The 23,119-nt window shown below is 36.5% G+C and overlaps 1 protein-coding gene across 5 annotated transcripts in view; it reads left to right on the top strand.

Moving 5' to 3' along the window:
* Nucleotides 1-15,085, top strand: part of HACE1 (HECT domain and ankyrin repeat containing E3 ubiquitin protein ligase 1) — a 47,639-nt gene extending 32,554 nt beyond the window's left edge. For 4 of the 5 annotated variants that reach the window (XM_072926731.1, XM_072926733.1, XM_072926732.1 and 1 more), the window contains 6 exons: nucleotides 3,379-3,575; nucleotides 7,960-8,091; nucleotides 8,802-8,900; nucleotides 9,262-9,332; nucleotides 13,651-13,764; nucleotides 14,183-15,085. In XM_072926731.1, coding sequence (XP_072782832.1) covers nucleotides 3,379-3,575; nucleotides 7,960-8,091; nucleotides 8,802-8,900; nucleotides 9,262-9,332; nucleotides 13,651-13,764; nucleotides 14,183-14,285 — 716 coding nt within the window. In that variant the 3' untranslated portion in view covers nucleotides 14,286-15,085. Of the gene's footprint in view, nucleotides 1-3,378; nucleotides 3,576-7,959; nucleotides 8,092-8,801; nucleotides 8,901-9,261; nucleotides 9,333-9,846; nucleotides 9,924-13,650; nucleotides 13,765-14,182 lie in introns of all 5 variants that reach the window. The other variant, XR_012055002.1, reaches the window with a different exon arrangement.
* Nucleotides 15,086-23,119: the final 8,034 nt, after the last annotated feature.

The following is a 23,119-nucleotide window of genomic DNA, read 5'->3' as shown; positions in this document are numbered from 1 at the left end:
CCTTCATAGGAGAGGTGCTCCAGCCATGTGATCATCTCGTCTGGACTTGCTCTGACAGGTCTATGTCCTTATGTTAGGGCCCCAGAGCTGGCTGCAGTACTCCAGATGGGGTCTCATGAGTGTGAGGTAGAGGGGCAGAATCATTGCCTTTGATCTGCTGGCCACACTGCTTTCGTTGCTATGAATGACACTCACAGGCTAATTTCCTTGTGATATATTCACAAAAAAGAAAATCTTATTTTTCTGCTGTTCAGTGTTACCTTGAGAGTAGTGAAGTGTTGTTCATGTCACCTCTTTTGGAAATGACTGCTAATAATTTTGGGTTCCTTACTGGTTTTGGCTTCTGATGATATGTTTGAATGTTGGTTTCTGAATTGACAAGATAACCTATTGCTTACTTTTTTTCTTTTTTTTTTTCACTTTGCTAGGATAACTATTGCAAACCCAGCAGCAGTCATTAGTCGTTGTTAATAAGGTCTAACTGGTCTTAGTAAGGTCTTGTCATTCCAACATTCTATTTTACAGGCATCCTGGAACTTTCTAGAGGTTTATACACATTAAACTTGTTTAAGGTCAAAATGTTCACAATTCTTTATCACTTCTTTTTACTTATCAGAGACAAAGAACTGGAAAAGTTACACCTCCACTTTGCAAAGTAGTTGCTTTTTCTGCTTCAGTCACTGTGATTTACTTAAACTTTTCCAAGGCCTTTTCCATAAATTTTGCACATCTCCTATCTTCTTGTTTAGGGAATCAGAGTTGTGCAGCAGTGGGTGCTCCTGAGCAGATTTGTTGTATTTTTGCTAGCTCTTGTTCATGTCAAATACAAGTTATCTGATTATAGACATAGAAATTCCCTTCAGCTTCTTGTCAGGCCTTAAGTAAAGGAGTGTGAAATCTCATGCAGTCTGTGACTGTTTCCATTCCTTTGGTTTTTCACCTTGCACTGAGAGCCTTGTTTTCTGTAGTGAAAGTATATCCATCTGTTGATGGCACTGAAATCACCAGTTGTGTGTTAAGCCCTTCTGTATGTGAGGAACACTGTGAATCTCTTTCAGAGAGGAGCTCCTCTTTTTAGTCAATAGACATGATGTGGAAGTGACTTAATTAGAAGCTGAAACCTGTATGAACAAATATTCATGCATTTCTTTGAGACTCAGGTTGGGTGCATTACCTTTTTCCACTGTGGTGAGTTGAGATCTTCCTGCAACAATATCTGGTAGGTGAGGAAAGATCATTAACTTTATGTGATGACTCAGCTAACACACAACTAGGTATTAGATATGAAGTGTGCATGATTTTTTTTATGTGTATGTGCTGTGAAACCAAACAATGTTCCATAGGTCTGCATGTTTATTAAGGCTGCACTCTGTTCCAAATGTAGCACAGGGAGAAATACAGTTAGAAGATAGTACGAGATCTTACGTTTACTTTTCTCACACTTCTTAACTATCAGCCTTCTGCTTAAACAGGGGAGGAGCAGATGGTTTCTCTGGTGCTGTTTTCCAGTTACTTTGTATTTCTTTACAGATACGGTTACTTTCCTGTTAACTTCCACCTTCAGCTTACAAAGACAGATAGCAGATAAACTCTTAACTGTTCTATCTACTCTTACATTCCACTCTATAATAGAAAATAGTCCTTGAAATGGCATAAACAAAAGTGAAAATTAATTTCTGGGTCAGTGTATTTTGAACTGGAGGCCTTAAATCCTTGAATAATTAATAAGCTTGTCTCAGAACTTACCTGTAGTATCTCTTTGAAGTTGTGTGTTGCACAGAACATACCTGCTTTTCACAATTATGCTGAGATAGATTTCTCTTCAAACTCAGGGGCCTCAAGGGTATACAGGAGAAAGATATATAGTATTTTGTGGGACTCAAATTTTTCATGATAAATCTGAAGGAATTTTTTAATAACTGCCTGCTTGAGTCTATTCATTGGTAAACCAAATGACTGAGCTTAGTGCTTTGGTCTCACACCATGCTGACTGTGAGTGTACTTTCGTCATAACACTTGTTGGTTCCTTCTATAAAGGAGTCTCTGATTCCTACTTTTCAGTCTTCTTTTCCCCCATATTGCTTATATCACTCAGAGGCATAATTATTTCCATGTTTCATGTGTCAAATGCACATATGCTTGCAAGTTAGCGAAAGTCCTCTGGAAACTACTAGATGGCTGGTAGGTTTTTTTTAATTTGAGAGAAGTGGCAGTGATATTTAATTAGTAAGTTATCCCTCTCTTTAACTGGTGTTGCTTGATTTTATTTGAAAAACAGTGCTTTACATCTGTGTGGACACCATTTCAGCGCTTGTCAGCTCTTCCAGGGAAATACTATAACTTTTTTTACTCTTGGATATTTTGCAGTGGCTGCTAACCTTTGAATTTTGTGTTTCTCTGGGGTACTGCATCCACAATCCATAGTGTGCTAAGGCTTCTACTAATGGGCACCCTTATGACACTGCATGGTGCATGGAAGATGGTGAAGCAAGGACAGTACTTCCCAATAACTTGCTTTTCTCTAAACCTCCTGCTACCCTCACTCCCTTCCCCTTTTCCCAGATATTGTATCTGTCTTGGTAGTGTTGAAGTATCTATCATGCCAGAGTTAAAATAATCAAGGTCAGCTTTCTTGTGAAGAGGGTAGCTTTCTTGCATAAACTAGGGACACTTTGTTCTGGGCCCATTTGCTCAAACGTGCTTGAGTGCCATGCCTAAACAGGGGGTTGTAAATAGGCACTTTCTGTACCTGGATAAAAGTCAGACTGCTAGCAACTCTCCTATTATTGTTTCTAAATGACTTGTAAGTTCAGTTTGAAATATAAACTTCCTATAACAATAATTTTTAACTGTATAATATATCTTATTTCAAATATGATTAAAAAGAAGAACACTGAAGAGTAATAGAGTTTTCTAGGTACAGGAAGGTTGTCACCCCCCTCACCCCCTAAAAAAAATCTGTGGGAAAAGATACTGTTATAGAGAAATACGGTATTTGCATTTCTAAAATTTAGGTAGAAAACATTAAGACTTTGCAGGAAGCATTTAACGTTTGATGTTCAGAATGAGTAGATGCTTTTACTGAAATCCATTAGTGAACTAAAATGATGCAAATTGGTTTTGCCTAAGTGGTATGTCATATGCTTCATAAAAAGGAAAAACACGGAGGAAACTTGATTCTGGAGTATTTTAAAAATGCAGTGTGCACAGTTCTGCTGTAGTTAGCAACAGTGCATCCCTTTTTCTCTCTATTCTATTAGTGCATTATTCTCATTTCTCTCTAGAGGGCAATCTTCTACCACGTATTAAGTCAGAACCCCTTTTTGCTTTTTCTATTTATTTGAGCAGTTTTGTTTCTTTGTTTGTTTCTTTTCCTAGGCATACCTGTAAATTATCAGGATGTAGCATCTATTGATCCGGAGTATGCAAAGAACTTGCAGTGGATTTTAGATAATGATATCAGTGATCTGGGTTTAGAGCTGACCTTCTCTGTTGAGACTGATGTGTTTGGAGCAATGGAAGAAGTACCATTGAAGCCGGGGGGTGCGAGTATACTTGTTACACAGGAAAACAAGGTGAGTATACAGTTTATTCAGAAGATGGTAGTATAGTACAAGCCGTTGGAATGACTTTCTGAATAACTGGGAGGATGAATGGTATACCTGCTTTGGAGAAAATACAAAAAAATTGCAGTTGCCAACACTTTTTCCTCTTTTTCTGTTAGCATGTTACAGAAATAGTACTAAACATTTTTAAAAGAGTTGAGATTAGAGGTTCTTCTTTCTGACAGAACTGTGAAGGAAAATAGGATCAATTTAAAAGAAAGATTTATTTTAAAAGTTACAAATATTCCTAAAGTTAAGTCTTGGGTATATATACCAAGGAAGTAGAACAGCAGCAATTGGTAAACATAAAATAGGTAATGTTGCAAAGTGTGCTACCTGCTAGGCGGGTCTGTAGCGCACTGTATTGCTCTAATTAAATGCAGATAATGGACAGAGTAAAAGTCTGCAGGAAGATTTTTAATGTGTATGAAAATAACCTACTTTTTAAATTTACTTTATTAGTAGCAGGTTGAAAAGCTCCCGATTCCTCTGCAGCATTAATTCAAAAAAAGAAATACGGGCAAACACAGCCAGATTTTGAAGATCGTCTAGAAATTATGATAATCACAAGTCTAATTGAATCCTGCAGTTATTGACTAAACAGTTCTGAGTAACTGCAGGAGTGTCATGAGTAGACCTGTAGTTTTTTATAACATTGACTCTTGGTCCAGATGTCTGCTTTGTGTTATGCTTTTTATTCATGTTGGGCTGGCCAAGCCTGTTCTTACTGTGCCTCAGTAAGCATTTGGCTTCAGGAGTGGTGCAGCAGATGCTGCACTGGGGAGCAGCCGCTTGGTGTCAGCCTTTGTTGCAAGGACATTGCAGTTTGTGTTGGAGCAATGGGCACTGGATTCTTGTAGCCTTAATCCTCATTTTCATTAAGGCAGAGTGTCATTCCAATAGCAGGAATACATGTTTTTAGCCTGATTCTGCACTGATTCCTGCAATACAGTCATTTGTGAAAGAATACAGATGGCAAAAGAAGTCTAATTGTGAAGGTAGTGGATGCTTAATTTCTTTATTATCTGTTGGAGAAAGCAAGAATGTTGATTCCTGTATCTGGTCAGTCTTAGTTTCTCATTATATAAAAAAGATGTATTTAACTTAAATTGTAGTTTCATAACAAGTATTTAAACCCTGTTTTCAGCTAGCATAAAATTAGAAGTTTGGCCACATAAGGGTACTACCCATTAGCAGTTTTATTTGCTCTCTTAATTTTAGAGCTGGAGCAGAGTCTAAAAAGGGTGATTGAAAATGTGTAGAGGAGGTGCCTCCATTCTATTTCATCAAGCCTTTATCAGCATGGCAGGAGGGAACTAGAGTTGGTGTAGCTTTAATTTGAAAGGTGGTAAGAAAGAGGTGCTCAGGTGGTAGCTTTTAAACTATTAATATTAATGCATTTTTTGAATTTGAAGTTGCAAAATGAGAAGTCAAAAAACATCTGTAAGATGGCACAGCTTTGTTCACTGGAGAAGTTGTTGACAATGACCAAGTTGTTGAAAATTGAAGATGTGTATTCTAGTGGTTTTGGGAAACTTTTTCCCAGTTCATTTAATGTAACATAGTTTTGCAGTCTGTTTTAGCTTAGCTGTTCTATCATTTTAAATAGGAATGTGTCTACGTTATAAACAAAAATCTCTTTTTCTCCTGCAAGTGGTATCTTATTTTTTTCTGCCTTTACCCGAGGAATAATAGATCAGTCTTTAAAACTCATTGTATTTATTATACCTGTGGGAGAAAAAATTCAACTTCTAAAAGAATTTGCTGTGTATGCACACTAGCAGATTACTTGTTAAAATTAAATTATGAATGAATCTTTATCCCTTAAAAAACCTAAACAACAAACACAAAAAATCCCCCATGCCAAAAACAGAATAAAACACACCCTTGCTCCTCCCTGCACAGAAACACCCAAACAGTCCCCTTCGCTCATTGAAAACTGAAACAGACTAAATGCACTACTAGTAAGAGCTATTTGTAAAGTGTTATTTGCTTTGAATGGGGTAATTTTCTTTTTTTTATATCAACTGTGTAATAGGTGAATGGTTATGGGACAATTAGATGATGCAAATATTCATGCCTTGCAACTGCTGTGTCCATGTAGCCCAGCTAAAATACAGTTGTAGCTTGGTTCAAAGGCCTTTTGTCATGGTAATGGAGAGACTTCAAAGGGAAAAGTCAGGCTTTGTCCTGAATTTATCTTTGCTTTTTGCTGTGTATCATTTAGCCTCTTTCTACTTTTTAGGAAAAAAATAAAATCAAGCATAGTCAAGGTTTGACTTTATGTTATATTAAAGAATGGTGCAGATTTCCACAATCCTGTGGCTTTCTCAGTTCTCCCAGAACCTGTCTGTGAGCTGGCCATTCTATTTTGCAGTAAAATATTTTTTTCCAGACAGTTTTAAAATGGACCTGCTCTCTGAATCTGAAAATCATCATAACCATTGATCCTTGTCTCACAGTATGTGGGATTGTGAAATCAAGGAAGCATGATCTCTGCTTTATTTACCTCAGAGTAAAATACAGAACAATCCCTCACTCAAACTAGATTTTGTTATTATATTTGTGATGCCCATCTAATGTGTGTTCAATCAAATCTCCCTTCCTTAAAGAAGCCTGAATCATAACTTTATGTACTATGTAGGAATGCATATGTAGATCTGAAATGATATATTTCTGTTTAGTAATGTGCTTCTAAGGTTTCAGAGGGGAAAAAATGTAAATGAAGTGCACAGGAAGCAAAACAAATTGCCCAGGTTGTTTTACTGAGTTGTATTATGTAAATTCTGTGCTACAGGTCTTTCATCATGTGCCAGTGCTGATAGCCAAGGAAGCTTGGCTGTTCCAGGCTATTTTAAACATTTCTTGTTGCACCTAAACTACAGCAACTGCTTTCTCTCATAATTAAAGTGTTCCATGTAGTATTTTTGTCATGCATAAAATAAGTAATTTTTTAAATGTTTTTTTTTTCAAAATAAGGTTGTGCATTTTTCTTTCCTCAGCCCTGTTTTTCTGGGTAGCCTAATTTACATAAAAACAGTTTAAGAGATGTAAAACAAGCATTTCTGATTATTGAAAACAACCAGTGTTAACATTATTTTGAATCCTGGTATTGCAAAAATTTCTGATTTCTTCTGTATTCACAGACTGACTTTTGTCAAGTGTAGTTAATCTCCTTTGGCTCCCCAAAGTAAAAAAGTATCCTGCTTTGAAATGTTTTATGCTTCATTCTCTTTTTCTGAAAGGGAGGAAAGAAAAAATGCTTGGTTGCTTTTGTGCAGGTTCAGAATATAAAAGGTTAGGTTGAAATGTTTTAAAATTAAAAATCAAAGTAGTATTTTTGTGAGATTGTTCTCTTGAAGGAAGCTGATAGTTTGAGATGGTTTAATTGGGAGATACATTTCATGATTTTCTTATTAAAAGTCATGATTGTGAAGTCAAAACATTTCTTTAAACAGAGTACCTAAATAATCTAGGAATAAATTTTGTTTTCAAGTAGAAAACTATTTTCTTGAGTAAGGAAACTTTATTAAACTTGTGTAATTTGGTCAGGGTAGATGAGACATGTTTATAGAATTTTAATTTAGCCACTTCTAAAAGGGACTTGTCTCCTTCTAAAAGCCTTCTTCCATTAATGCCTTCTAGGCTTCTGTGTTCTTAACAAAAGCAAAGTTCTGGTGGATTCCTTTTCTTTCAAAGAGAATGGAGCCCCCAGATCTCTAAAACATGTTATAGTCTATTCCCTGGCTATGATGTAAGTTGTTTTCTGGTGTTTTTCTTTTTTAAAACTAAGGTGATTTTTCAATAGTTTCTTAAAAAAATTGAAATTCTTATTAAGACTAATAAACTCTGCAGGCTTTATTATGTATTATTTTGGCTTCTAGAGATGGGGTGAAGGGGAAAGCAAGGAAGCTTTTTGTCTCACAAATATTCCTTCAGAAGTTAGCTCCATTTCCTGAGTAATGTCAGTTTGCTTAAATAGAGTATTTTTGCTTACAAACATTGGTGTTTTTATGCCCTTAATTGAGCTTAATGGAAGTGGTATTAGATGTGGGCATGACAAATTTGTCATGTTTTTGTTTACTTTCTTTATCCTGGTCTGAGTCCCTGTTTTTTGACTGGTTTATTTAACAATTCAAAGACTTTGGTTTAGGAATTGTCTTAGGAAGGAAGGCGGAAGAGCAGAAGGGGCTTATTTTGGGTTGCTTCCATGTGAAAAATGCAAAGGAACTTGTACTACCTTACAGTAGAAGAGATTTGTAATGCATTGAGGACTGCATTTGTGTATTTGAGTTTGTTTGAGCACTGTGTGGTTTTGCTGGAGTCTATCTAAATATTGTTTGCTATGTTGCAGGCTGAGTATGTCCAGCTTGTGACAGAGCTCAGAATGACAAGAGCCATTCAGCCTCAGATAAATGCCTTTTTACAAGGCTTCCATATGTTCATTCCACCATCTTTGATCCAACTTTTTGATGAATATGAACTGGTAAGCTTAAATGCCTAGGTATTTTTAAATGCTTTGTTCAGCATATTTAATCAGCAGTGGAAATGATGTAGAAGTAAAGCTCAGTAACCACAAAATAAAGATTTTGTAGCTTTCACATTGGCTTTGTTTCCTGGGCATCTATCAGTGAGGATCTTATTATGTGTATTCCTGCCTTTTCTAGTTACTCAGGATTCCATCTTCCTGAAACTTCACATGGCAGTAAATACCTTAAATTGTAATTTCAGTATGGAATCAGCATGTTGTGGCCTTTAAGTCTTTGCATATTTTCCTTGAGGAGGACAGAAATCCTATAAGAGTAAGGCAATGCTGTCTATTGTCTTTACTTTTTCTGAGCCACAGAGTCAAATTCCAGTAAATATTTGTTGGTGGTTTGATCGTCTGTAACCAACACATCTCAAATTTTCTCTGAAGCCATGGTGAGACTCAGAGGTTTTTTCTCTTAGGTTCTTTGGCAATAATTTTTCTCTCTTGCTAGGGCATACTTAAATTAAACAAATCATGTGAAGTTATCTGAATTCAAGAATCTTCCTGTATTAAAATTTAGTCATGAGTTCCATAAGGTTGCAATAAACTGAAACAGCGCCGTAAACTTTCTACTTCTTAAAATATTGTTTCTTAAAATAACATAAACTCTTGAAATAGGTGGTTAGTCAGGAGGACTAATCACAATCTTTTTGCTTTTCCTGAAGGAGCTTTTGTTGTCTGGTATGCCAGAAATTGATGTGAATGACTGGTTAAAAAATACAGAATATACCAGTGGCTATGAGAGAGGAGACCAAGTTATTCAGGTAAATATATTTGTTTGGTTGGTTTTTTGTTTCTTGTTTTTTTTTAGATAATGTAGGCTATTTAATCAAAAAAATGTGGGTTTGTTGTTGTCACTCTGTGTTTGTGGGAGCTTATTTTGGCTGAAATTTGTGGAGGTTTTTTAATACTCTATTTGTACATTACGTTAATTATGTATGAATTTGGTACAAAAAACTCCACAATTTAAGTAGCAAACTTAAATATATTCCATTTATTTTTATCAGTATATTTTCAAGTACTACAAATATTTAATGGAAAATACAAACTAACTTTTTTTTGTCAATTTTCAAGTACTACAAATATTTAATGGAAAATACAAACTAACTTTTTTTTGTCATTTAGTGGTTCTGGGACGTGGTGGAAGAACTAACTCAGGAAGAGAGGGTATTACTATTACAGTTTGTTACTGGCAGGTGAGAGACTCCTCTGTAAGAACAAATACATTGTCTAGATACTCTGAAATAAGACAAGAGGCTTGAGAGACCATAAAATATCATCTAGAAACTGTTTTGTATACTGGTTGTTCTATATGTTGATGGAAGTAGACAGAGTGTGTGTTAATACTTCTGCTGTCTCTGTTGCCTGCAAAATGATTGATTATGTATTTATTATACTTGACCACTTTGCAAGAGGCCTTTGTTGCTGTCCAGGCTGTTCTTGACAAGGCCATAGTGAATTTAAATAGCTTTATATTATTTTTTCCTGTTGCATGTTTATGTGATTCTTGGCTTTTCTAGCAATCAGCTGAGGCTGTGATACATGAGATAAGTAGGTATCACTTCAGTCAGTGTACACAGAATAGCCTTCTCCTCAAGCTGAGTTGAATTTAACATTAGTGCAGTGTGTCAAGATAAGTAAAGATGTAACCCTATGGAAGACTGTCTGCTTTATGAAGGTTTTCTGTCCTAAATTCTATTTGTTCTCTAGGGAAAGCCACTTTTATTTCCCTGATGGTTTGGGGGCAGTGAGGGAACATTTTAGCAATAAGTCCCCCTGCGAGCTGGGTGAGTTGCTGAGCTTGTGGGCACAGACATTTCACAAAGTGAAATCCATGGACATAAATGTGACACCTGAGTTGTGCAATCCAGTCTTTTCCTGGTAGCAGGCAGAGATCACAGTATCTTCTTGGTTTTATGTTCCCTTAATATTTAGGATTAGTAGAGTAGTTGACCTTTTGTGTATAAGTTTTGTGGTTAAGCAAACATAAAATACAAATTAAGATCATCAAAACTACCTTTTATATTAAGGAATTTTGCAGCCATGGATGTATCATCAAATGGCCTGGTCTCCAAATTCTGTTAGTTTCACTTGATTTATTATGAATTTCCTTGGTTTTAGGGATCATGGATGATTTAAGAAGCTAGTTGTATGCACATTGATCTTTTTGTCCTCTGCAGCAATGATTCCTGAAGTTGTAACTGCACATGTGTGGCATGCCAACTGCTAGTCTTTCATTTTTAGTGGACTAGTCCATTTCTAAATCTAGACAGCATATAAGGATCTTTAAAATGTAAGGTCATGTTTCAAATGCTTCTTAAAACATTCCAAATGATACAGAAGTGGCATTCAGTATTTTCATGACATTTGGGATAATCTACTGGATTCTAAGAGATGCTTTCTATCAAGTAAACACTTACACTGTCTGATTAAATACATACATCAGCATCATTCGTTTTGGTCACAAATCACATACTGTCTTGTTCTTACCCATTTTCTCATTAATAGGAAAGAAATTTTTGGTGTGACTTAACTCTGGTGTAGAATTTAAAAACAATCTTCTTAGGATTTTTTTTCCTGTATCACCTAGGAGGAACCCTTTGTTTTTTCTTCACTGTTTAAAATGCAATAGATGTATTTTTCCATAAATATTTCACTTTTGAAAGTTACCTTGAATAGTGATATGCAGCTGGCATTTTTGCACATAAGTCCCCAGACAGTCCTACTTTCTTTTAAAAGGAAGATTTAGATGCTGACTTTTCTGTGAGCCTAGTACAGTAGTTGGCTGATATCTTAAGTAAAATTTTACATTAAAAGTATACCTGATTTCAAACTATGGTGTTTTTCTGGCCTTAGTGAAGAATTTGTTTCTGTGGGTACTGGTTGGCAGGGTACATTCAAAAATTTTTTTCCTCCATTTCCCTTTAATCTCTTCTGTACATTCACTTACTTGATTTTTTGTGCTTGTGTGAAGTGGAACTATTCCTTCTTTCCAATCAAAGACTATGAGATTAATCTAGTGAATTAAATAAAATAGATTTATGATTATGTCTTCAGTGTTTCTCTGACATCTCTAAATATTTCTTAAATGTTTTGTTTTGTATTCTTCCCCCATTTTTACGTCTCTTTCTCTTTTTCTCTTATGAAGTCTTGCTTTGGTAGTTTCAGTGGAGATAACATTGCATTTGTCATTAATACCAATTTTGAGACATCTTTTAATAATAAAGTAATTGTCATGAGCATTTGAACATATTTGGAGGTCTTAGCACACTCAAAAAGCTTAAATGTTTTTGTGGCTCATGTTGGGGATCTGAAAGTTTTATGATGCCATTTATTCTTTCTCAGCTAACAGCTGCTTGAGGTGATACTGCCAATTCTACAAGCTTTTCTTATTTTTCCTCCTCTTGATCTGTTTGGTACTTATAATACTATTTGGCTAATTTATTGTTAATTCTCTTCTGGGAACTTCTGATGGGGTTTTTAGTTAACAGTTGGAAGGAAGTGTTGACAGCTTGATAGATTCCAAATGATAAATTCTACTTTATTTGAATTCTACAGCTGCAAAGATTGTATAGAACTTCTTTGGGGACTGTAGTTTTTGTGGAGCAACATGCTTATGCTGCTCTAAGCAAAATTCAGCATAGCTGTGAAATATGAACGATATGTGTGTCTACTGTCATATAAAAATAAGAAAACTTAAGGAAACAAGCTTAGAGTCTCTTCTACCATGCTTTCATTCCAAGCAATTGTATGCAAAAATTGTCAGTGGAAAACTAGGTAGAAAAGTTATGATTCAGATTTAAATGTAGAAATTTCCAAAGCTATGAAATTGTATTGTTGCTCTTGCACACAGCTATTGTGATATTTCTTGCACCTATTTGTAAGGTTTTCTTTACTATATTGGCTGGGTTTTGCTTGGAGAGAAAACTCATTATTGGAGGCTCAGTCTCTTCCTTTTAAATGTTCAAAGCATTGACCATGCTTTATTATTTTGACCTGTTATGTGGAAAGTATTATAATAAGTTACATTGAAAAAACTTTTAGGTAATAGTGGACTGAAAGAAATTTTCAGCAGTTTTATTATTGATTTGAATGTGAGATGTTTATCAGAGGGGAGAAAAAAAAGTCCTTGCAGGGGAGGCAGGGCTATATTGGAATGTGAGCCAAAATCATGGTGCTGGTGGCATTGTTCCTAATGCATTCAACTTCCTTTATCCTTTCATTATAGCGGTGTTTGGGGTGGAAGTTGAGGGTTTTTTGGATGCAAGGGCTGTGCTAGCAAGATGTTATCCTCCAGTGTATATCCGCTTAAGTTGATATTATGAAAATATCTGAATATCTGAATTTTATTCTATTAGTTAGTTTCTAATGAAAGAGAGGGAGTCTGAGCAGTGAGCTATTGTGCATTTACACCTGGAGTAATCTTTGAATAATATGTTGGTAAAGGGAAAAAAAAGACTAATATGATTAAGTGAGATTGCATTCCTGAAGATGCTAGTGATTTTTTAGCGTGTTCTAGTTTTGCCATAGTTTGTCACTGGGCTATAGTGTGACTGATGTAATGGTTTTATTAGTTACTTGAAATATTTGGTTTGAAGTAGTAAATGAACAGACATGTCAAGGGCACTTTTGTCATTTGTCCCACAGATAGTAATCAGAGAATAAAATGTTTTGTGATGTAGCTTAAACTTTAAACATAAATAGACATGTACAAACATGAGATTATCTCTTAACTGAGATAATGCCACAATATAAGAAGGATATAAATCTGTTAGAAAGCATCCAAAGAGGTCATGAAAATGGTGAAGGGCCTTGAGGGGAAGCTTTATGAGGAGCAGCTGAGGACACTTGGTCTGTTCAGTTTGGAGGAGACTGAGAGGAGACCTTGGAAACCTACAGCTTCCTCAGGAGGGGAAGTGGAGCAGCAGACACTGATCTCTTCTCTGGTGACCAGAGACAGGACCCCAGGGAATGATGTGAAGCTGTGTCAGGGAGGTTTAGGTTGGATTTTAGGGAAAGGCTCTTCCCTCAGATGGTGGTTGGGCACTAGAACAGGTTCCCTAGGGAAGTAGTCACAACACCAGCCTGACAGAGTTCAAGAAGGGTTTGGACAATTCTCTCAGGCACATGGTATGTGTTCCCTGCAGAGTTAGGAGTCAGATTTCAGTCCTTGTAGGTCGTTTTCAGCTCAGAATATTCTGATTCTATGAACATTCTTCTCCAAAAGCTGGTTATAGAAATGTGTACTTCTTGCAGGCAGAATTATCTTAAATGTCAGTCAAACAATACAGTGCCTATTGTCAGTAGACTAATGTGCTACTCAGTCTTGTAATTAAAAGTTCTAAACAATGAGAATTTTGATATCAGTAAGAAAAAGTAAAAAGTACTTTTACTTTAGTAAAAATATTAGTAACTGTCAAATGATCCTAAGTAAGAGATATTTTCTGTCTAAAGATTACATTTTTTTGCCTTATAACATTTTTTCAGTGCTCTAATTTCTGTACATTTTCTCAGTTCCAGGGTGCCTCATGGTGGCTTTGCCCATATAATGGGTGGCAGTGGATTGCAAAATTTTACTATTGCTGCTGTGCCATATACTGCAAATCTTTTACCAACATCAAGCACATGGTATGTTAACTATTCTCATAAAAATATCTCAAAACCAAGGCTTTTTCATGTCAGTCAAAAGTATAGTTCTTTAGAATATTAAAAGGTCAAAAATGATTTAAACAGTTTCTTCAGTATTCACTCTCCAACATGAAAGTGGTGGGTTTATCCCATATGATGTTACATCATGTTTGCATCTCAAATTTGTCTAATTAAAGTTAGTGAAATTAATAAAGGAATATTAAAGTTTAATTACTGTATTATAACTTACTGAAGTTATAATGATTTCCTACAACATATTCAAATGGTCACTGTTACTATAAGTCTGCACAGGCTTGTTTTCTTCCATACATGTGATCTCTTCAAAGTTTTTAATCAGAAATCTTTACTACTGAGTTTTTTTTTGAACTGTGGTGTCCTTATTTTTTTTTCTTTCCAGTATCAACATGCTGAAGTTACCTGAGTACCCAAGTAAAGAAATCCTGAAAGACAGGCTTCTTGTGGCATTGCACTGTGGAAGCTATGGTTACACAATGGCATAATGAAGTCTAGAAAACCCATCTGACTGTTAATGTGCAATTTTGAGTGGCAGAAATAATTTTGGAAACTGTCAATAGAAAAGCGTCTTCAATGCTGCAGCCCATTGGCAGGGTTGGGCTTCAGAACAGCACCATCAGCTTTCCATTATTGTGTTGTCAAGGTAGCTCTGATACCATCATAACAAACTTCTCAGTGTGCTGTATTTTCATTTTTTAAATTACAGATCTGTATGGAAATCAGTTTACATGCTTTTCATTATTATTTCAATCTGAGAAAGTTTGTCAGAATCTCTTTACACAGTTTACAGTTGATTTCCAACTATATGGTTAAATGACATTTGCATTGCAGTTTACTTTGCACTCGGATGGAATACTGCAAATGAAAAGAGTTGTACTTTATGCCTTGTTGCATGTGAAAGTGCCATTTATTTTTGCAGACCACTACAGAAAGTTCCATTGGAATATTGTACAGTAAGATAGAGCTGATGTATTTTCCATTTCTTTGCAGAAAGAAACAGAAAGAAAATTTTATAACTTTTTAGTATTCTAATGTATATAATATGTAAAGATTAGACTGTTATGACCGGAAAAAACCAACAGATTGAGTTTATCTAGTTTATATTAGAATTTACACTATATTCTACTAAATATTTAAAGTAATTCTGACTTTATAGTCAACTTGCAGTTTAGAATTTGTAAATATTGCTTAAGATCTATAACCATTGTTTGAATGCCTTTACTCTTTCCTTGATATAACTGTATGTTCAAAAGGTATTAATTAAATTTTAATATTTTAACCAGAATCGGAATGTGGCAAATTTGTATGTTCCTATGGGCAGACTATTCTTTTTTCTACCAGGATTTTATTAATCTTTCTATAATTTAAATTGTCATGGAATTAGTATTTGTGGAGTCATTGTCAAAGTGTATGGATGGACATAAAAAAATGCACAAGGGAGTAAATTGAGCTTATGAGGTTAACTGACAAAATTATGATAGTTAGAATCTCATGTCAAAAATCTATATAGAATTATTTATTGCTGGGGTGTTTTTTGTTTTTCAGATTTTATTTATTTTAATTTAAAGCATACATAACTTCTGTGGAGGAGTGAAAGAGAAATCCGTGGACCATGTTACCACAGTAATTTTCTTCTGGACTAAGCTTTAGACATGAACTTATTAGCTTCATTTCCTTTTTGGTTCTGTTTGTGCACATGTTGTATAAATGTCGGTTTAAATTCTGAGACAGTCTGTGGCTGAAACATGAGGAGAATACCAGTTTTAGGTAGTGGAAAGAGCAGACACTTCTAGCAGAACAGTCCAGGGAAGGCTGCTTGGTTGTTGCTTTTAGGAAAGGGATTGAAATCTTGAAATCGGACAACAAAGCCCAACAAACACTCTGGAAAAGAGATATGAGCAAAAATAGTGCAATTGAATAAACCCAGAAAATTTGGAAATGGAGTGACTACAACCAAATGGACTAAGATTAAATGAGGGGCAGTGAAAAGGACCAAAACTTGCCAAAATTACTCCAAGTAAAATCCTGAAATCAGGGAAGAAAGGTAAACAGAGAGTAGAAGAAACTAAAGAAATGAAATGTTAAGAACAAAAAGGGAAAAAAAATCCAAAACCAAGTGAAAACAATAATAGTGAATGGGATGAGAAGTGCAGGGAAATGGACCAAAGCTTGCCCAATTTATCATCATTGAAATCACAAGATTTCATTCCCTTTCCTGAGAGGAAATGGGAAGGTGCTGTTCTTCTCTGGCATACTTGAGGAAGCTTAGGCTATTTGAATAGGTTAGGTGGTTGAGGATGTGTGAGGTTTTAACATTTAATCCCAATTGCTTTGGATCCTTCAGTTTAGCAAAAGTACTTTGCTCTCTTGCACAGCTGGGCTGTGCTTGGTTTCCTTGTTCTATTATTTCATTATGTGCTGCAAGGTACATTGATAGAGGACAGTGTTTTGAGCAGTACAAGATATTTGTCAGGCGTTGGGTATTTGTTTTCTTTATGTAAACTGGGATTTTTGTCTTTATCAAAGGTTTTACTGTAAATAATGTTGTTCGTTAACTGCTGTGCAATCTGTGCTTTTTTTCCCCCTTTCGCATGTTTTATTTACAGTAATATACAGCAGTTTCCAGGAAACCAAAACATTGCATGCTCCTGCAGTGTTCAAAATAAGTCATACTGCAAGCTTGAGTGAAGATAAAAAAATTTTCTTTTCTTCCCACTTCTGTATTATACTTTAGGTGACAACCAGCTGAGTTTGGTCTCAAACAGTTCACCTAACATGCTAGGCAGCTGGTTTTGAAATGTAAAGGAGAGCAGAATTTTAATGTTCTCAGTTTCCTATGACAGATCTCCCTGTTAAAGCCTCACAATGGTAAAGCAAATTATTCTTGTTGCCTCTGTGCCCCACGTTAGTCATGTCCCTTATGTATATTGTAGGATTTCTTGTAATGTTTGCACTACTTACCCCTTAACCTATTAGAATGAAATTCCTCTAAAATCCTCCAGTAATAAGAAAGCATGACATAAATATGTAGATAATGGGAAGAGAGCTGTTGATACTGGACTCTTGGTATAACATCAACCTTGCCATTGTTTTGAACAGGGCTTTTTCCTGCTGGAACTGAGCAGTGCTGTTGACTGCAGCTGACCATATGAAGTTAGCAGGATTTAATTACTGTGCTGAAGGACTGTTTTTTAGGACACCTGTGCTGTATTAGCAACAGGGTATGAAAAGCCTGTTGAGAAACTATAACTTAATATAGCTTATAATTTAGAATGGTTAATTGGTTTATATTTGTTCTCTCCCACCGTGCTAGAACAAGGCAGGGTGAGTATTTTATCTTGGAAAGAACAGAACAGATGTCTTGTCAGATCATAGATCATGAGTGCTCATTAGCTTTTATTATCTTTATGAAATGTTAGATAGCAAAGCCTAGTTTTTGATGCTTGAAAATGTATTGTGCATCTAATGTTGCAAAACCATTAAAACCATAAACTGTGAAATGCAGCTTAATGACTTCTACTGTATGTTTCATAGTCAAATAAGATTGAAAATGGAATGAGAGGAAGATGGTGGTTGGCCCGAATTTTCCAGATACTTGGAGACTTTCATGTGCACAGTAGAAAAAAATGTGAGGATCATCTGTGCTTTAGAAATTATGGGCAAGTCAGTAGTTTATGCAGCTATTATTATTACTGAGAATTTTTAGCATGTCTGTAGAAGAGCATTTATCTAGTTAAGAAGTAAAATCAGTGAACTACTAAACTGATGCTGGGAACCAAAGCTTTAAATCAACTAGATTAAATCTCCTCAGGGATTCTGGAGTTGTAAAGACAAGTAATTTTCAACTCAGAACATCTGTTTTTATCCAGACTTACTATAGATAATCATACAGACAAGTGACAAGATAGACAAGAGACTGTGATACATGTTTTGTAGACACACTTGTCAATTCAACAATATTTTGCACTCTAAGAACATTAACAGAGTTAATGTACTTCTGTGGGGCTAGCTGTTGTTTAGAGGCAGCAGAAATCACATCACATAGAGAAACCTAGTGTAAGGTTACTGCCTTAGGTTAATTACTAGCTAGTTTCATTGAAAATAGCTCTGTGCATTTAGGTAGATTGAAACATTTCAAAATATGTGTGTAAAGTAGTATTTCTAGTTTCAGTTTTAAAAATCTGCATGTAATTCAAACTAATAGAATATATTAGTAAAAATGAAATTAATATAGACTGCACCTTTAGTTTGGATTTAAAAATGGCATTATTGCATGTCTTTCCATAAATGGTATATAATTTAGTTGGAGAACATTGTTTTTGAAATGCTCACTTAATATGTTTGAAATGCTACAAGTTAGCCTCCAAACAGCACTAAGAAGGGCTGCAGTGGTCCACTGAAATATTTCTTCTGAAATCAATGTCATTTGTGTGTCAATCATTTGCGTGTTAAAAAGTATTTTGTCAGAAACATTTTGGTCTCGTTATATAAAGGAGATTACAGATTGATAGATTTTCTCTTATATCAGAGCACTCCCAGATTTTTCCTGATCTTTTACTCTGAATGTAATGTATAACCATTGACAGGAATAGCAGATAATATCCCTACATTTTGTCAGTTTTTCCCATGGAAAGTTGTTTTTAAAAAAATAAAATACACTAATATGATTGGAAACTGGTTAATGCTAAAAGAGAAGTTGAGGAGGAGTACAAGCACTATGAAGAGAAGTGTCCCTGAGCTCGCTGTTTGCAGCTGCATATACTTGCTGCATTAAGTGTTTGTGACATTCTGTGCCAAGAGTTCAACTATTCCGTTTCATACAATGCCAAGTGATTCATTGGTATTATTAGGATACTCCTGGGATAGCTTCGCCATACTGATTGCCTCTGACGTACCAGTTTGCTTAGATTAAAAAGCAATTGTTGCTGTCTAGTCAAATTTATAACCCCTGGTAAAAGGAAACTGAACCCTAGTGCCGTCCAGTATATAAAAACACCTTCGGTCTACAAATTACTTGGATTGGGAAGAGAACTGAATACTTGAAGAACGATACTAGTTAACATGCATAGGGCAAAGATTTCACAGGTATCTAATAGACAGCTTTTCTTTGCTGGTAAGTTTATTCTGATATATTTAGATCAATGTATAAGCACTATTTTAGATTAATTCTTTTAATTGCTGTCATTATTTCTACAAAGTGATGCAGCTATTGATTGGTATTTGGATGCCCGTGGATGTTATGACAGCGTGGCTTTTTGGTGTATGTCGGCTAAAAATGGGATTGTACTATAGGGAATCTAAATTTTGTGTTAGATTAGGTCTGGAGAGGTGGCCTGGAGACAGCTAGTGTGCTTTATTCCTGATTTGTGGGATGTATTAGTGATGCTCTTAGATGTTGGACCATAAGCAAGAAAAAAGAGGAAATAAATGGTAGAGGCACACTTCTGAAAGTGAAGAATATTTTCAAGAAAGAGGTGGGTCATGTGCAGGGTATAAATGTGGAATAACAGGGATGTTTTGAGAACAGATACATCATTCAGCTGGCAGATGGGAATAGTGTCTGGGCCTCATGGAAATAACCTTTTTTCGTCCCTGCCTGGTCTGAAGGCTGCAGTCTGCTGCCACTGAGACTGGGAAGACTGGTTGGGCTCAGCCAGCAGGGTTGCTGGAACATGGTGGATTTTCTTTATATTTGATGCTAGCTCACAATGAGCCTACTGACTTGTCATTTTGGTATATTCCCCCCCCCCCCTCCCCCCCCCTTCATGCCTTAAGGTAGATCTTTTGGCAATGTTTGATAGAGCAAGTTAAGGTTTTACTGAAAGGGCGCCACTTTATTTTCACTTTTATGTGAAAAGGGACTCCCTTCTATGCAGGTGAGATGCTCCCCATAAAGCACAGTGGCATGAATAACTGCTGAAATGTGTCTCCAGTATAGGAAAATTCTAAATGTGAACTCCATGGGCAGGCCACATCGAGGTTAATAGTAATATCTGTCCTTTTGATCCTTAGCACCTTGACATCATTTTAAAATGCACCTTAATTATGTTGTGTTTTTGTTTTGGAAATAGTCTCTGTGTGTCTTTGTTTAGGTTGTGGTTCTTTGTGGAAGTGTTTTTATTGTAGCGGATTTAGAATCTCCATCTTCAGTTTTGACTGGATTGTGGCAATTTAAGAACTGTCTTAAACCAGGCAAATGTACTTTCAGTCTTTGCTATTCATTCATTTCTGTGTATTGTGTGACAATTTCCTGTGCCTTCACTGGTAATGCTACCAGAGGAATGGACTGAAATAAGGAAATGTATGAGTGAACAACTGTGATAAACTTTAATGTAAAGCTATGCTTTCTATAAGGTGCATTAATACTTCAGTTTAAACTGTCTAAAAGTCCAACAGAGCTCATAGCAATGTGCACTTGGGGTGTGTGTGTGTGTGTGTGTAAATGCCTGAATAAAAGGTTTTCTTTCTGTCTTTTACAGAAAAAAAATATACCTTTGACCGTATCTTGCCCTGCTGGCCTGTAGGTTTTGTTTCTGCTTGTCTCTCTGTCTTGTTTCCAGTACCAAACTTCTCAGTTACTCAGTCTTGACTGGTTTGATGTGAGTTCACCAGGGGCTTTTGCTCTGTCATGTGTCTTTGTAGTTAACAGACAGGAAAGTTCAATGGACAGGCAGATGACAGGGAGACTGCTGTGGCTCATGTTTCGTGTCTGCATCTGCCACTGACTCCTTTAGTAACCTCGCTGAATCCCTTCGTGTCTCTGTACGTAGTCTGTGCTATTGCAGTGAGACTGTAAACTTCTGAGGGAAGGGGACAACCTCTGTATGTCTGTGTGATGCCATGCAGAGTGATGAGTTTGGCAGGGATATGTGGAAATAGCCAGACATAGTGTCTGTGTTTTTACCCAGGGTTTAGTGCTGTTCCTTAGGGACTGTCCTAAAGTGGGTTCTCAGGAGTGTACTTGCTCGTCTGTCTCACCCATCCTGCTGAGCTCTTCTGGCAGCTGGAGCAAACTGGAGCAGATGGTGGTTGTAAACTTGTGCTTAGGAAACCTCAGTATCTTGAAAATGCTGTTTAGTGCTCTCCTGTCAAAAATTTTGAAAATGGTAACAGAAGAGCTTGGTATCAACCAGATTCTCTCCGAGGCTTGCTTCTGGTTCAGTGTCTTGTCCTCCCCTGTCACCATGACTCTAATGCTTGGTAAAGTGTGGGGGAATGTGTTCATTCCTGTGGTCTGTCTGGAAAGCAGTCATGTCTGGTAACCAGTGAACTGGTGGGGATATTCGACACAAGTGTGACTTAGGTGCTTTAACTTACCCTAGAAGCACCATCTTGTCAAGAGCCTTTGTAGCCTTGATGCTGGAGGCGTTTACAGCCAGACAGTGATGGTCTGGATGGAGAGGTACTTCTGATAAGGTGGGAAATCCCCATGGTTTAATGCTGATTCCTTAACTTCCAGATAAATAAGGATCTAAGTGTTGCTTTCCAGTTTGTGACAAAGTTGAAGAGTTTAAAGAAAAACATCAGTAATTTGGGGAACAAGGGTGGGCAGTTCCATGATTTTTCTAGAAATGCACTGGTCTCTTCATCCAGAGTGCTATCCTCCAGCTCTACAGAGATGCAACTTTTTAAAAAAATACCTATTTTTTCCTATGACTGTGGAATATTAGATCTTTCAGTTTTATGCAATTACCCTCCCCTTCAGACAATCAAACTTCACAGCATCAGGAAGGCTTCTGAGCAGGCTGGAAGGCAGTATAGAAAGCTGTAAACCAGCAAAGAATCTGATCTGCAGGATCTGAAGGTCTCTAATTTTGAGGGTGACACATAGTTATGTGGTGATTTATGCCAAGCAACAACTCCTACCATCCCTCAGAAAAGGAGTGCCGAGTATTTAAAATATTTCCATTGATTTTGGTGCCTTAGGACAGCTATTTACTCTGGTCCTGGACCATAAAGCTGTGCTAGTTCTGTATGTCTGAACCTGCTTAAGTAAGGGAACTTAATTATTTTGACATTTTTTATCTGATTTCAATCTTTGTAGGATACCAGGTCTTCCAGCTGCCAAAGGCCAAACTAAATATGGGATATCCTGTTCATCAGACTCATGTAAATTGGTGGGTAAGGGAAGGTTTTTATTCAGAAACCTTTGCTGAGATTCCAAAGACTTAACTTTTGGGCAAAATCATAATTGTTATCAATGACTTGTTTAAGAAAATGGTGTCTTGCTTGTAAATTGGTTTAAGTTGCTGGAATGGGAGGATCATACAATATGTCTCTAATGAATGCTATTTAATTCAAAGTCAATTAGTCCAATTCCTCTTTCCTCTAATGAATTCAGTGTTTTTATGTGTCCTAGTTTAGGGCAGATTTGGGGAGAACCCTCTGGAAGGGTGGCCCTTCCCCACCCACCTGGTTCGGGAAAAAATTTCCTCTGAGAGAAGTGGAAAAGAACCTGTTTATTTAATGAACAAAGCACTCCCCAACACCAAAAAAAAAAAAAAAAAAAAAAAAAAAAAAAAAATTAACAATACCAGATGACAACAAAACTCTTTCACCACTCTGGTGATGACAAATCTAGAAGGTCTTTCCTGGGAGTGGTCGCCCGGGTCTGGGCGCTGGGGGATTGCTCTCCAGCACTGGGGATGGCTGCTGCAGATCACAGAGCGCAGGCTCTCAGTGTTCCTTGGTGTTTCCCATGTCCCAGTCTGGAGCAGGTTGGATGGTATTCAGGAAGAGGAAAGGAAAAGAAACAGTCCAGGGAAAGAATTGGACTGCTTAGCTAAACTAACTAGGAAGCAAAGGCAAAAGCAGAAGCAAGGAAGCAAAAGCAAGCAAGCCAAGCCAGCAAGCAAAGCAAGCCAAGCCAGCCAGCACTGGCCTCTTCTAGACAGCAGACCATGGGGGGAGGTGAACCGGCTGATAACAAGGCAAAACAAACCTTCACTTTCAGAGTCAGTTCTGAAAGCACAGAACATAATATGAAACATAAACAGAACACATGATTGGAGATACAAACACCATAATATCACCTTAGGACAGTATGTCAGCCTTTTTTTTGTAGGCATCTGTCTATAGGAGTTGTGAATTTGACCTTTGAATAATATACCTGGAAATTTCCTCCCATTTTTGATTTCTTTTTATTGCCAAAGTGCTAAATTGACATTCTGAGCTGTGATTTATCCAAATATTTACTGAATTCAGTAATACAAATGAGGACATTTACCTTTAAGGAGCATTTTACTCTCTTTAGATTCTCTTTCTCCATGTATAAGACCACCTTGAAAGACAAAAGTTAACATCTGCCCTACACTACATA

Source organism: Taeniopygia guttata, chromosome 3, assembly GCF_048771995.1.
Source record: "Taeniopygia guttata chromosome 3, bTaeGut7.mat, whole genome shotgun sequence".
NCBI lineage: Eukaryota > Metazoa > Chordata > Aves > Passeriformes > Estrildidae > Taeniopygia > Taeniopygia guttata.
Note: the sequence above shows the minus strand (reverse complement) of the source record. Positions and strands in the feature narration are given on the sequence as shown.